The sequence below is a fragment of the Magnusiomyces paraingens genome, assembly GCF_902498895.1.
Source record: "Magnusiomyces paraingens strain CBS 517.90 genome assembly, contig: contig5, whole genome shotgun sequence".
Lineage (NCBI taxonomy): Eukaryota > Fungi > Ascomycota > Dipodascomycetes > Dipodascales > Dipodascaceae > Magnusiomyces > Magnusiomyces paraingens.
The window spans coordinates 2483486-2497483 of NW_022474071.1; the positions used below are offsets into that span (position 1 = coordinate 2483486).

A 13998-nucleotide genomic window follows, 5' to 3' on the forward strand; every position below is an offset into this window, starting at 1 on the left:
TGGTGAAAAAAAAAAAATGTTTTATTTTTTTTTTTTTATTTTTTTTGGATGAGACTTGATGGACTTAAACAGCAAGAAAGTAGTTTGAAGAAGAAGAAGAACCTTAATAGTTTTTAGTAATTTTTTTCAATTGTTATTTAAATAAATTTATTTATTTATTTAATATAAAAAGAAAATTATTTATGTTTCAAAGAAATGAAGAAAAAAAAAACACTTTTACTTGAAAGTATCTTTTATATTTGTTATTCAATAGTAACTTTGATGCAAATAGAAACACTCCCCTCCTCCTTTTCAAAGCTGTATTAATTACCCTTTTTTCTTTCTTTTCTTTTTTTAATTTTTTAGGCAATAATGGCATCTAACTGCCGATTAGCCTTACTATTATACAAACCGTAAATGCTTAGCATAAAAAAAAAATAAAAATAAAAAATAAAAATAAAAAAAAAACGGTTTCTGGAGGCTAAAGAAAAACAATAAAGAAACCGTTGAAATAAAAAAAACAAAAAAAAAATTAAAGAGAGATAAGACAAGAGAATTATAAAAAAAATAAAATAAAAGAAATAAAAATAAAAAACAAAAAAAAATATTTTAAATAAAAAAAGCATTTTAAAAGGTTAAATAAATTAAAAAAAAAAACAAATACAAAACAGGGTTATTTCTTAACAAGATAATTAAGTTATAAGCATATACCAATTTTTTTTTGTTGCACTTGCTGCGCAAGCTGTAGTTAAGTGGTTAAAGATACAGATAGATACACAAACAAACAAACAAACAAACAGTTTTTTTTTTTTTTTTTTTGACATGATTTGTATTATAATACTTAAAGAAGAAGGAAAAAAAAAATAATAATAATAATAATGATACCATAATTTATAATGGATATGTATATAAAATTATGGTAGTAATAATAGAATAATAGAATAAATAAAATAAAAAGAGTACATATACAAGTAAGTATATACATTTTTAAAATATATAAATAAAAAGAAAAAAAAAAACACAAGAGATAATTAAAAAAAAAAAAAAAATCCATGATAATGAAATGTGATCAAATAACGCAGATAACAAAAACATAAAAAAGCTTGCAAAAAGCATGGAAAAAAGATGCAAAGTATGAATAAAAAAAAAAAAAAAAAAAAAAAGAAAAAAGGACCATGTTCCGTCGTAGATCGTGAACCGAAAGAAAAAAGAAATATTGGTCATGTTAATATCCAAAGTTGTGAAGAAGGTAAAAGGTGAAAGTCATTTTAATTTTTAATTTTTTCATTTTTTAGTTGGTAAGAAAGGAAAATATACACGAGGGTGTCATGACTTTTTTTTTTTGGGGGGGGGGGGCTTATCTTTTTAGGTCATAAAATTGATTAGGAAAATAAAAAAAAAAAATTAATAGAAAGAAAGAAAGAACGAAAGAAAGAAAGAAAGAAAGAAAGAAAGAAAGAAAGAAAGAAAGAAAGTAAGAAAAGCAACATATATGCAAAAGAAGCGTTAGCTTTGTTTTTTTTTTTTTTTTTTTTTTTAAACAATATAAAGATGGAAAAATTTCAACTTTTTTTTAGATATTTTATAGAATCATAGTCTAGCGGTATTAACCAAAAAAAAGAAAAAGAAAAAAAAAAAGATTCTGACAGGACCTAAAGTATAGAAATCTGTAAAGTATTTTGGACTTAAACTAAGATTATTTTTGTTTTTTATCTTTTTCTTTTTTTTTTTTTTTTTTTTTTTTTAAGAGACTCTAAGCATATCTAAAGTAATATATTAATTTAGATATATATGCCCTGTTTTTTTATTATTATTATTATTATTATTATTTATTTATATATTATTTTTGTATATAAAAAGTGGTTCCACTAAAAAATAAAAAAATATAATAATGGCTGCTACAAATGTTGCTTCAAAATGTGACTTCTTTCATATATATAATTTTTTTTTTCTCATTTTTCAAAATGTCAATTCTTCTTTAATAGTAATAAAAGAAATGAAATAAAATGAATTGAATTGAAAAAAAAAAAAAAATAAACATCTCTCTAATTGAAACGTTAATAGATGATGATGATGATATTGGATTGTTAGTCGATATAACGATAACACAATAAAATAATAACAAAAAAAAAATTAAATTAAATTAAAGTAAAGTAAAATAAAAACTTAAACCACAAAATTTGATTTTTATTTTTATTTTAATTTTAATTTTAATTTTAATTTTAACATTTATATTAATATATATACACCGTTTTATTTTTTATTTTTTTACTTTTCTTAAATCATCTTCACATACAAATCATACCGGTCGGCTAGTATTGCCGAGAGTAAAATCATAGCCTCTTTTTTTTTTTTTCTTTTTTTTTCTTTATATATTTAGTGTATTCTAAGAATAATTTAGTTTAAATTCATTTCAATAACTAAAAAAAAAAAAAATGAGTCTCCCATTTATTTTTTATTTTCCTCTCTTTTCTTCTTCTTGTTTAGGGAATTTTTTTTTTTTTAATTCTTTCTAGTTTTTTTTTTTTTTGAACTCTCATAATCACCTAATATATATTTATATGATATTAGCGTTAAATGTGTCAAAAAAAAATAAATTTTAAAACAATATTTATTTTTTTTTTTTGATATAAAATGTAAAAGTATGTAAAAAAAAAACGATAATAATTCATTTTATACTTTTTCTCTCCCCTTATAATTTTTTATTTTATTTTATTTTATTTTTTTGCTTGTTATATTATTGAATTATATTCATTTCATATACAACCCTTCTACCCCCAATATATAAAAAAAAAAAAACAATATAACGGTCGGGTCCTCCGGGGTTGTCATTATTTTTTGGTGAGGGCAAAAAAAAAAAAAAAACGGCTCGTTCGGAAAAACTCAAAGTAGTCTAGTCTAGACATTTTATTTATTTATTTATTTATTTATTATTATTATTATTATTATTATTATTGTTATTACAAAAAAGAAATTAAAATAATAGATTTCCTTTTTTTTTCCTTTTTTATTTCTTTTAATAAACAAAAATTAAAATAAATTGGGGGTTTCCGTGAATACCAATAGTTGATTGATTAATATTTCTCTTCAATCAATAGCCAACTGGAACCGAGAAAAAAAAATTAAATAATCCTTCCCTTCTTCCCTTTTAGAAAAGAAGCATAATTATTATTATAATTATTATTATTATTATTATTATTTTTTTTTTCTCTCCAATATATATATTTTATATTACAATATTATTATCTTAAAAATCTTTTTTTTTTTCCTTTTTTCGCAAAATCAACTGACCAGCCTTAACTCAAGAAATATTTTTATTTATTAATTAATATACATTGATGATTATTTACTTTGAAAGCATCACTTTGGTTACAGTTTTTTTTTTAATTTTTTTAATTTTAATTTTTTTTTTAATTTGCATGTATGTAATGTGTTAATTCAATAACAATCACTATTAATCTTTTTCTTTTTCTTATTGCTATTGCTATTGCTGATTCGCAATGTGATTTGTTTGCTTTCTTATTTATTATTATTATTATTATTATTATTATTATTATTATTATTATTATTATTATTATTATTATTATTATTATTATTATTATTATTATTATTGTGTGTGTGTGTATTATTATTATTATTATTATTATTATTATTGTGTATTGTTATTATTATTGTGTGTGTGTATTATTATTATTATTATTATTATTATTATTATTATTATTATTATTATTATTATTATTATTATTATTATTATTATTATTATTATTATTATTATTATTATTATTATTATTATTATTATTATTATTATTATTATTATTATTATTATTATTATTATTATTATTATTATTATTATTATTCTTCTTCTTCTTAGAACTTATTCAAATCAACAATATCTTTTTTTCATTTTCATTTTTAACTTATTTATTTCCATATCAAACTTATTAGATTGTAATTTATATCATTTCTCTAATCTTGTACTTTTTTTTTTTTTCTTTCTCTATAATGTATTGTATATATATAATAATGATAATGATAATTATCATAATTATAATAATTCTCATTTTAAAAATTACCATTAAGTTCTTACTGTACAAAATTCTCCGGGTCCCTGCTTCCGTCTCACACTACACCAAAATAATAATAATAATAATAATAATAATAATAATAATAATAATAATAATAATAATAATAATAATAATAATAATAATAATAATAATAATAATAATAATAATAATAATTTAATTATTATTAAATTAAAAATAAAATGTAACCAGCCAGTCAAAAAAATCACATACAATGTCTTCACCTTTACAAATTTATTGGCTGCTCCTTTTTTTTTTTTTTTTTTTTGCCGACTATCCCAGTCAATCTGTCCCATCTCTCTCTCTCTCTCTCTCTACCTACTTACCTACTTACCAACTTACCTAGCTGTCTATCTGTCAGTGTGTCTGTCTGTCTATCTATCTATCAGCCTTTTCAACGGCTTCTAAAAGCTAAGACTTGTTTTTAAAAAATTTCCAACCCTTTTTTTCTTTGTCTTTTTCCTATTTAGGTCCCCTTCCATACCTTTTGACTTACAACATACCTTAACTTACTTACCTAAATATAATACATCACTACAACCGACTTTTTGTCCAACCAAATAAAAAAAATAAAAAAAATAAAAATATTAATCTATATATATAATATAATATAACGCTCTTCTTATCCGTTTCTTCGATTATTATTCCTCTTTTGGTTGAACTATCATCATCATCATCATCTTCTTCTTCTTCTTCTTCTTCTTCTTCTTCTTCTTCTTTTTGTTTTTCTTTTTTTTTTTTTCATCCAATCCTTTCTTTTAATTTTATATCCTATCATTGCTCTCTTCTAAAAAAAAAAAAAAAAACCGTTGCTCATCTCCTATATTACCATATATATATATATTCCACTTACTACTCTCCGGCATTACTTCTTGCCCTAGCCGACCCGCCACACCCACGGCCTTGCTAGTCCCGTCCCGTCCAGTCCCGCTCACTTTATTCTCTCTATCTCTATTTCTCTCCCTTCATTCAAACTCCTCTCTTTTCTTCCCTCCCCATCATTCATTCTATCATTCTCGGCCATCACTTCTTTCTTCATCCGACTCGGACTCTTCCCTTTCTGTCCCCTCTTTAATCTTCTTCTCTTCATCTTCTATAGAATCTTCCCTGGTATTTTCCCTAGTATCTTCCCTGGTATCTTCCCTGGTATCTTCCCCATTCTTCTTCTTCTTCTTCTTCTCTTTGTTCTTTTTCTCCCTTTGCTTCTCCTTCTCCCCACCATTCTCGTCGACTAGGTACTGCGCAAGCCGCTCGTCCCGTACCTCCAAAACACTCATCTGATCATTTGCTTGTAACGCCCCTAGCCGCAACAGGTACTCTAGTAAACTCAATGACGCCCGCGCACGCCGCTCTCGCTCTACAGCCGCTTGCTCTTTTCGCCGCTCAATCTGCACACTTGAAACCCGCCCAAAAATGCTTCGTCTAGATCGCCGAGTTTCCATCTCCGCAGGTGCACTCTTGGGGCCTGACGAAATCCGTAACGATTTCATCTCTGTAGTCAACGCTGCACTCGCTGGTGTCCCTCCCTCTTCTTCCTCTTCTGAACTAGACGAAGCCGTTGCATCTTCATCATCTTCATCATATTCTTCCTTTTCATTTTTATTTTCCTCATCCTCTCCATCTTCCTCCTCGTAGTACTGCTCAAATGCAAACCATTCTATCTTACTCCCCTTTTCCCGGCCCCCAACCTTAAGCACAAGTACAGGAGTTCGCGCTTCTTCAATCTGCAACAGTCTTCCACTTGCGCTAAAAAATAACCGCTGTACACTGGCAACATTTAGCACCCGCCGGCCACGTGCTTCTTCATTCCGGTCATGATACCGTCCATCCTTAAAACTTTCTTCAATAGAAAGCATGTACCGATATCCATTTTGAAGCTGCGGCTGTTGATCCTTAGGTATCCCTATTCCAGGGGCTCCCCCCTGATTCTCTTGATCCACACCCAACTCTTGTGCACCATACTTGTTAACTCGATAGATACGCACTCTGCACCGCCTGTACTCCTCTTTCCAAGATACCCGCCGACCTTGAGCTTGAAAAACACTGTACATGGTTGCCGTAAATACAGGACCCACTTGCACACGTAGTGGCATTTTCTCGTCTTCTTTTTCTTCAAGTTCCTCCACAAGCTCGTCATATCTGGCATCGGCATCTCCAAGATACCGCCCGGCAGCAAGAAACCTGCCAGGAGACACTCCAGCAGGCATTCGTGCTGAAAGATTTGCACCAGAGGTTGTTAGCGCTAATGAAACAAGAGGTACAGCCTCATCAATTCGTGCAAGAAGATCGTCCACATCTCGCTGTACCGCTTTTAATGCCCCAGCAGGTTGTTTATCTGCTAGAGCAGCCACGCGAGCATCAAATGCTGCTATATCTGCTCGCAACTGGTGAGTTAGTTCCAGTGTGCTGTCAAGCATTGTATTTCCGCGGGCGGCTCTAAAAGCTTGTTAACATTGTTGGAAAACATTTTTTTTTTAAAAACAGAAAAACTCACATGAGCTCAATCAAATCAATTGCAGGTGTTAGAACCTGGATCTTGGTTTGAAGACGTGCTTTGCTCCGTTCCAATTGCTGTGAATCATCATCTGGCGGGATTCCAGCCATGAACCGAGTTAGGTTCTTAATAGCGTAGCTTGTCGCCAGCGACACACCCGATCGAATAGCAAATGTAACTGCTTGGCTTCCTGCCTATGGCTCATTAATATTAATTTAAATTTTTCATAGATTGAAATTATTTTAAATCTCACCTTTGCTAGAATATCATCCATTGCTGTTTTTTTTGTTTTAAAATAAGTGAAGAAATAAAAAAAAAAAAAAAAAAAGGTGGAGATAATAATAATCTATCAGTGTTGATTACGTCATGTTTAGTCATTATGACAATGTGGAAAATTTTCAAAGGCTCTTGCCACAAATCAACTAACCAACCAACCAACCACCCACCGCATTTACACCCTAAAAAAAAAAAATCTGTTTGAGGTGTTCTTCTTTCTACTACTCTTTCTCTCTTTCATCCACTTGCACGCATCAAGCAACCATGTCTAATCCTAACCAGAACTCTGACGAGCAGCTTGCTCGCGATTTCCAGAACCAAGCAAACATTGGTGACCAACAGCAGCAATACGGTCAGTACAGCCAGCAGCAGCAGCAACAGCAGCAGCAGCAGCAGTACGGCCAGTATGGTCAGCAGCAATCCCAGTTCTCTTTCAACCCGGCCGCTTCTTTCACCCCAGGCCAAGGATACCAACAGTACTCTAACCAAGGTTATGGCGGCTACAATCAAGGAGGCTACCAAGGTGGCTACCAGGGAGGATACCAGGGCGGATACCAGGGAGGCTACAACAATAACTACAACAACAACAACAACTATAACCAAGGTGGCTACCGGGGCGGCCGTGGTGGTGGCCGTGGTGGCCGTGGCGGATACAGAGGTGGTCGCGGAGGCTACAACAACTACAACAACTACAATAACAATTACAACAACAGAGGCTACGATGAGCCCGAAGAAAAGACAATGACTCTGGAGGAATACCAGCAGCAAAGCCAAGCCGATCTTAATGCTCCGATAATTATGGGAAGCAACAAGAAGACCGCTTCCACAACTACACCTGCCGCAAAAACAGTTCTGAAAATTGGTGAAAAGGCCGAGCCCAAGGCTGAGGCTAAGCCCGAAACTAAGGTTGAGTCCAAGGCTGAAACTAAGGTTGAACCCAAGGTTGAAGCTAAGGAGGAACCTAAGGTTGAGGCTAAGGAGGAACCTAAGGTTGAGGCTAAGGAAGAACCCAAGGTTGAGGCCAAGGTTGAAACCAAGGCTGAACCCAAGGCTGAGGCTAAGGCTACTCCCAAGACCGAGTCTAAAAATGAAGCTTCCAAGCAGGATGCTGATGCTCTCATTAAGCAACAAGAAGACGAAATTGACGAGGAAGTTGTTTCCGATCTGTTTGGTGCAAATGAAGGTAAGGACCACGTTTCCATCATCTTTATGGGCCATGTCGATGCCGGTAAGTCTACCATGGGTGGTAACATTTTGTTCCTGACTGGTGCTGTCGACAAGCGTACCGTTGAGAAGTACGAGCGTGAGGCCAAGGACGCTGGTCGCCAGGGTTGGTACCTGTCATGGGTTATGGACACCAACAAGGAAGAGCGTGCTGAGGGTAAGACAGTTGAGGTCGGCCGTTCATACTTTGAGACAGAAAAGCGTCGTTACACTATTTTGGATGCTCCTGGTCATAAGATGTACGTGCCTTCCATGATTGGTGGTGCTTCTCAGGCCGATATCGGTGTTTTGGTTATTTCTGCTCGTAAGGGTGAGTACGAGACTGGTTTCGAAAAGGGTGGCCAGACCCGTGAACATGCTATTTTGGCCAAGACTCAAGGTGTTAACCGTCTTGTTGTTGCTGTCAACAAGATGGATGATCCCACTGTCCAGTGGTCCAAGGAACGTTACGATGAGTGTATCACCAAGCTTGCCAACTTCTTGAAGGGCACTGGCTATAACCTTAAGACTGATGTTTTCTTTATGCCTGTTTCTGGTTTCACCGGTGCTGGTCTTAAGGACCGCATTTCCAAGGAAGTGTGCCCATGGTACGATGGTCCTTCGCTCCTCGAGTACTTGGACTCTATTAAGCTTGAGAACCGTAAACTCGATGCTCCCTTTATGCTGCCCATTTCAGGCAAGGGTAAGGATCTCGGTACCATTGTCGAGGGTAAGATTGAGTCTGGTTCTATTAAGAAGGGTCAGCAGCTGCTCATCATGCCTAACAAGACTCGTGTCGAAGTACTTTCTGTTTTTAATGAGACTGAGGCTGAAGTCAATGGTGCTGTATGTGGTGAACAAGTCCGTGTCCGTGTCAAGGGCATTGAAGAAGAAGATGTCCAGATTGGGTTTGTTCTTTCGTCACTCAAACACCCCGTCCACACGGTGACTCGTTTCGAGGCCCAAGTTGCCATTGTCGAACTTGACTCGATTCTTGCCAAGGGTTTCCAATGCGTTATGCACGTCCACACGGCCATTGAGGAGGTTCAGTTTGTCGAGCTGCTGCACAAGCTTCAGCGTGGCACCAACCGTAAGTCCAAGAAGCCCCCTGCTTTTGCCAAGAAGGGTATGAAGATCATTGCCGTCTTGGAAACTACGGACCCTGTGTGTGTTGAAACTTATGACGACTTGCCACAACTTGGTCGCTTTACTCTTAGAGACCAAGGTATTACCATTGCAATTGGCAAGATTACCAAGCTGCTGAATTAAAGTGGCCAACAGAAAAAGAAAAAAAATATGAAAAAAAAATTTAGGTGTTTTTTTTTTTTTTTTGGTGTAATTATGAAGGGAAAAAAAAAAATTTAAAGTAAAAAAAAATATATGTATATTTAAATGAAGAATATATATAAAATCATTCTTTTTTTTTTTTTTTGAAATTGATTGTAAACAAACCATGTGAAAAAAAATTCTTGGTAAAAAAAAATTGAATAAATAAATATAAAAAAGCTTAAAGCAAATATCAAAAACTAAAGTACCAAAAAGAGTAACTCCGACACGGGGAATCGAACCCCGATTTCCACGGTGAGAGCGTGAGGTGATAACCATTACACTATATCGGACCTTTTTCTTAAGAAATATAAATCTTTTTAGTTACTGAATTGTCTTGGGCATACTAGTGTTTTTAAAAGTGTATAAATTTTTGGTTTAAAAAGGATAGTTACAACTGCAAATGTGGAGAGCTGGAAACAGTTCATCACATTTTAGTTGAGTGTCCTTTGCTTGAAGAGGAAAGAAAAGGACTGAAACGGATATCTCCAGAGATGGACATGTCGACTCTCTTAAACAGTTTAACTGGCTTACAAGAGATTGTAAGCTTTATCTCTGCTTGGAGGGATTAAGAAATACAATTACAGCGTTGATGAAGACAAGTGGAGATAGGTTGGGAAGGTTTGGTTATTTTAACCCCCTGTTCCTCGTAAGCTGGCATCAGGACTTATTTTCGGGCTGTTGGAGATGCAATGTTGAAGCCAAAATTAAAAGTTTATTATCAAAATGAAAAAATATATAGTATGGACAAGAAGGATAGCGCAGATGCTGATGTTATATAATTCTATAACCCTTGAATAAAAACAAACAAACAAACAAATTTTGGTTTAAAATGCAATGTTGAAGTCAAAATCAAAATTTTATTATGAAAAAATATATAGTAAGAACAAGAAGGATAGCGCAAATGCTGATATTAAATAATTCTAGAAACAAACAATTTTGTTTATATATATATATATATATATATATATATATATATATATATATATATTTTGAATCAATGAATGAATGAATGAAGGTATATCTGTTTAAAAGGGTTTTCAGGAATAAAATTAAAGTATTAATGATAGAAACAAATGAATATAACTTGGGTATGGTCTCTGTGGCTCATAATTACCTTTCTAAGCTAGCTTTAGGATTTATTATTATTATTATTATTTTTTTTTTTTCTTTTCGTGGCGGAAGAGAAGGCTGTTGGAGATGCACATTTTGAAGTTAAGTTAAGTTTAGTTAAAAGGTTATTGTGTTAAAACGGGATATTATTACAGTAGAAAGTCAAAAAAAAAAAAAAAAAAATTTCAGATTTGTTCTAGTTAACCTGTGAAATACAAAGCTCTAGGGAGGGAGGACTAGTTTTAAAAAATTGAAAAAAAAAAAAACAACTTATTCTATAATAAGTTCTTCATCATAATATATTTATTATGAATATAAAAGACTAAAGATTGAAATGTAGTTTAATTATTTACACATATATATATATATATATATATATATATATATATATATATACATGCATTCATTTTTATGACTGATAGTGGTAGTATTTATTTATTTTTATTTATTTATTTATTTATTTTTTTTTTTTTTTTGGCATTTCCTTGAGAGTAACTTTGCAGATAAACAAAAAAAAAAAAAAAAAAAGATAAGTTAATAGTGTGTGGTGGTGGTGTCACTAATTAACTAATTAACTAATTAGTTAGTTGGTTGGTTTGTTTGTTGGTTAGTTAGTGTGTAAGTACGTGTACGGTGGTGTGCCTTGCAGTGAACAGAGAAGCCACCATTTTATCAAAAAAGGAAGAAATAACTAAAATGAATCAAAATGAATCAAAATGAATCAAAATGAATCAAAATAACAAAAAATAACAAAAAAAAAGAGCTGAAAAGGGATTGAAAAGAAATTTTTAAAGAAGATTAAAACAGGGAATATTTAGCTGATCATTAAAAAAAGGAAATAAGAATTGATATATATAGTGGATTTAATTTTTCAGACTAATATATATAAAGTATAAGATCTTTAAACTTATGAATTTTTTTTTTTTGTTTCTTTAGAAAGAAAGACTAAAAGTTTGGGTGTTTTTTTTTTTTTTTGGTCCTTGAGACTGCTTAATATTAATAATAATAATATTATTAATATTAATAATAACTAGCTTTGGTAAAAGAGATAGTTAGGAATTGACTTGAAAGCTAACTCCTATGTAACCCAGTTTAGTCATATAACTAAGTCCTTGAATATACAAAAGAAAAAAAAAGAAAGAAAGAGAGAGAGAGAGAAAGAAAGAAAGAAAGAAAATCCCCCATAGTACTAAGCTCAACTGATAACCATCATCATGGCTTTAACTTTAAACCTTCTGATTTTTTTTTTTTTTGTCTCTATGTGGATTGTCGTGGTGCCATTTTGATCATGATCATTTGAAGAAAGGTCCTTTGATAAAAAAAAAATTTCCACTTCTACTACTAGAAACAAAAATAAAAATAAAAATAAAAAAAAAGGCCTAATGCACTATCATTTTATTTCCTAATTAAAAATATATATATATATATATTTCATACGGTTATTATTACCAGGAATAGATTATCATTATCATTTTCTTCTTCTTCTTCTTTTTTTTTCTTTGTCAAGGCTTTGTTTCATTATTGAAGCTAGTTTTAAAGAAGGAAAAAAAAAAAAAAAGTATTATGGTGATAAATATTCAATTAAAAAAGAAATACGCATTACTTTTATAGATTTTCTTTCTTCGTTTAAGACTTTTCAGTTAGTTTGTTTATTTTGTTAAAAAAAATTTTTGGTAAGGTGATAATTTTCACAAAGATTAATGATATCCACTTTAAACTACAAGGCAATTCACGGTAATTCACGGTGATAATTTATACGGAGTCTAGAATCAATAAGTGGCTAAGGTTATATAGAATGAAAATATATATACATTTAAGCTTCCATGTCTAAAAAGACAGTTGTGAAATTGATATCCAACACTTTATAAAAAAAAAAAAAAAAAATTAAAAGATGCAACCAATGTGTGTTGTGAGTTGTGAGTTGTGAGTTGTGAGTTGTGAGTTGTGAGTGTAGTGTGCGCAAGTGTGTATATACTATAGTTTTGTACTCACATATTAACACAACTATTAGACGTCATTTCGTATCGTATAAATTGATAATTCTGTTTAGCTAAGATTTCTTGCAAATGTCTGTATGTACATTATGTATATATTGTTTCTTTGTCAGAATCTGTAACTAACTATATATATATATATATATATAATTGGAGTCATCATAACTTATTTGTGTTTGTGGGGTTTCTTGTTTAAGTCAATTGGTAAGTTTAAAGTAATTTGAAAATTTATTAATAGTTGTCTAAAAGACTACCATAATGATGATATCATAACTTTTTAAAATAAAAAAAAAAAAAAAAAAGAAACTTAGCTGGGCTCTTGACTTAACATGCCATCTTAAAAACTATCGGATCTTATGTCCGGGTCTCAGTTGCTGTTTTTAGCAAAAAAAAAAAAAAGAAAAAAGAAAAAAAGATTACAAACCCCTTATTTATTAATATATAGTAGTATAGTTTAGTAGTTTTTTTTATATAACCAAAGGGAAACTGAGTTTCAATTGACTTATCTTCAAATTCAAATGTCGTCTTTTTTTTTGGGGGGAGGGTCGTGTCATTCATTTTTTTTTTTTAAATATTTATATACATGTAATTAAGTGACATTATTTTTTTATCCATCCATCCATCTTGAAGCAGCTCTGTGAGACTTTTTCCCTAAAAAATAAAAAAAAGATAAAGAGGGAAAAAAATAAAAAAAAATAAAAAAAATAAATTTTTTGCCCACTATATATATATATATATATATAGATAAAATATATGATTCTCGTTAAAAGTCACTCGGAAAATCTTTTCCAGACACTTAATTGAATCAAATGAGTTTTTAACGTTGATAGTACTATAGTAGTCGATATATTATCATCATAATTATCATTATCATTAACGTTAACGTTATAATTATATATATATATATATATAGAAGTTTAGATAGTGTGATTGCTGTTACATTGAATCTCTTCCTCCCAATTGATAACTGAGATTACACATTCTAATCGCTATACAAATATTGACTTTATCACTTTATTGGTTAAATCAATTGTTTTTTATTTATTAATATCAGTGGAGTTTTTTTTTTCTTTTGTATTAGTATTAGTATTTGTAGTAGTAGTAGTAATAATAATAATAATAATAATAATAATAATAATATATTTAGTTTCAGTAACTTTCAAAAAAAAAAAAATCGTTTTTTTTTTCTATTTTTCTCTTTCTTTTAATAAACTATATAAACTAATTGCTTTGCGTACTACTTTATAAAGTAAATTAATCAATACTTTAAGCCTTGTCTTTAACTAAACATATAAACGTTTTTTTTCTGTTAAATAAACAAAGTTAATAACTATAGTTATTTCTTTTTTCTTTTTTTACCTGATGACTGTTAATTTAATTTAACTTATTCTTCATCTTTGTAATTCTAAAAGAATCTTCATCACTTTTAATTCAATTAATATATATCACCATCAAAGTTAATTAATTTTGGTCTAAAGAATAATAATAATAATAATAAAAAAAAAAAAAAAAAAAAAAAAAAAAACTCTCA

The 13998-nt window shown here is 30.3% G+C and overlaps 2 protein-coding genes across 2 annotated transcripts; one reads left to right on the forward strand and one right to left on the reverse strand.

Moving 5' to 3' along the window:
- Positions 1-5071: 5071 nt before the first annotated feature.
- On the reverse strand, positions 5072-6829 carry SAPINGB_P006416 (uncharacterized protein; the record flags this gene model as incomplete). The annotated part of the gene is made up of 3 exons (XM_032001127.1): positions 5072-6497; positions 6556-6749; positions 6809-6829. The coding sequence occupies 3 exons, from the start codon at positions 6827-6829 to the stop codon at positions 5072-5074; spliced, it is 1641 nt and encodes a 546-aa protein (XP_031857018.1).
- A 266-nt stretch (positions 6830-7095) lies between these two features.
- SAPINGB_P006417 (uncharacterized protein) lies at positions 7096-9303 on the forward strand (the record flags this gene model as incomplete). Its single annotated transcript, XM_032001128.1, has 1 exon — positions 7096-9303. The coding sequence occupies one exon, from the start codon at positions 7096-7098 to the stop codon at positions 9301-9303; it is 2208 nt and encodes a 735-aa protein (XP_031857019.1).
- Positions 9304-13998: the final 4695 nt, after the last annotated feature.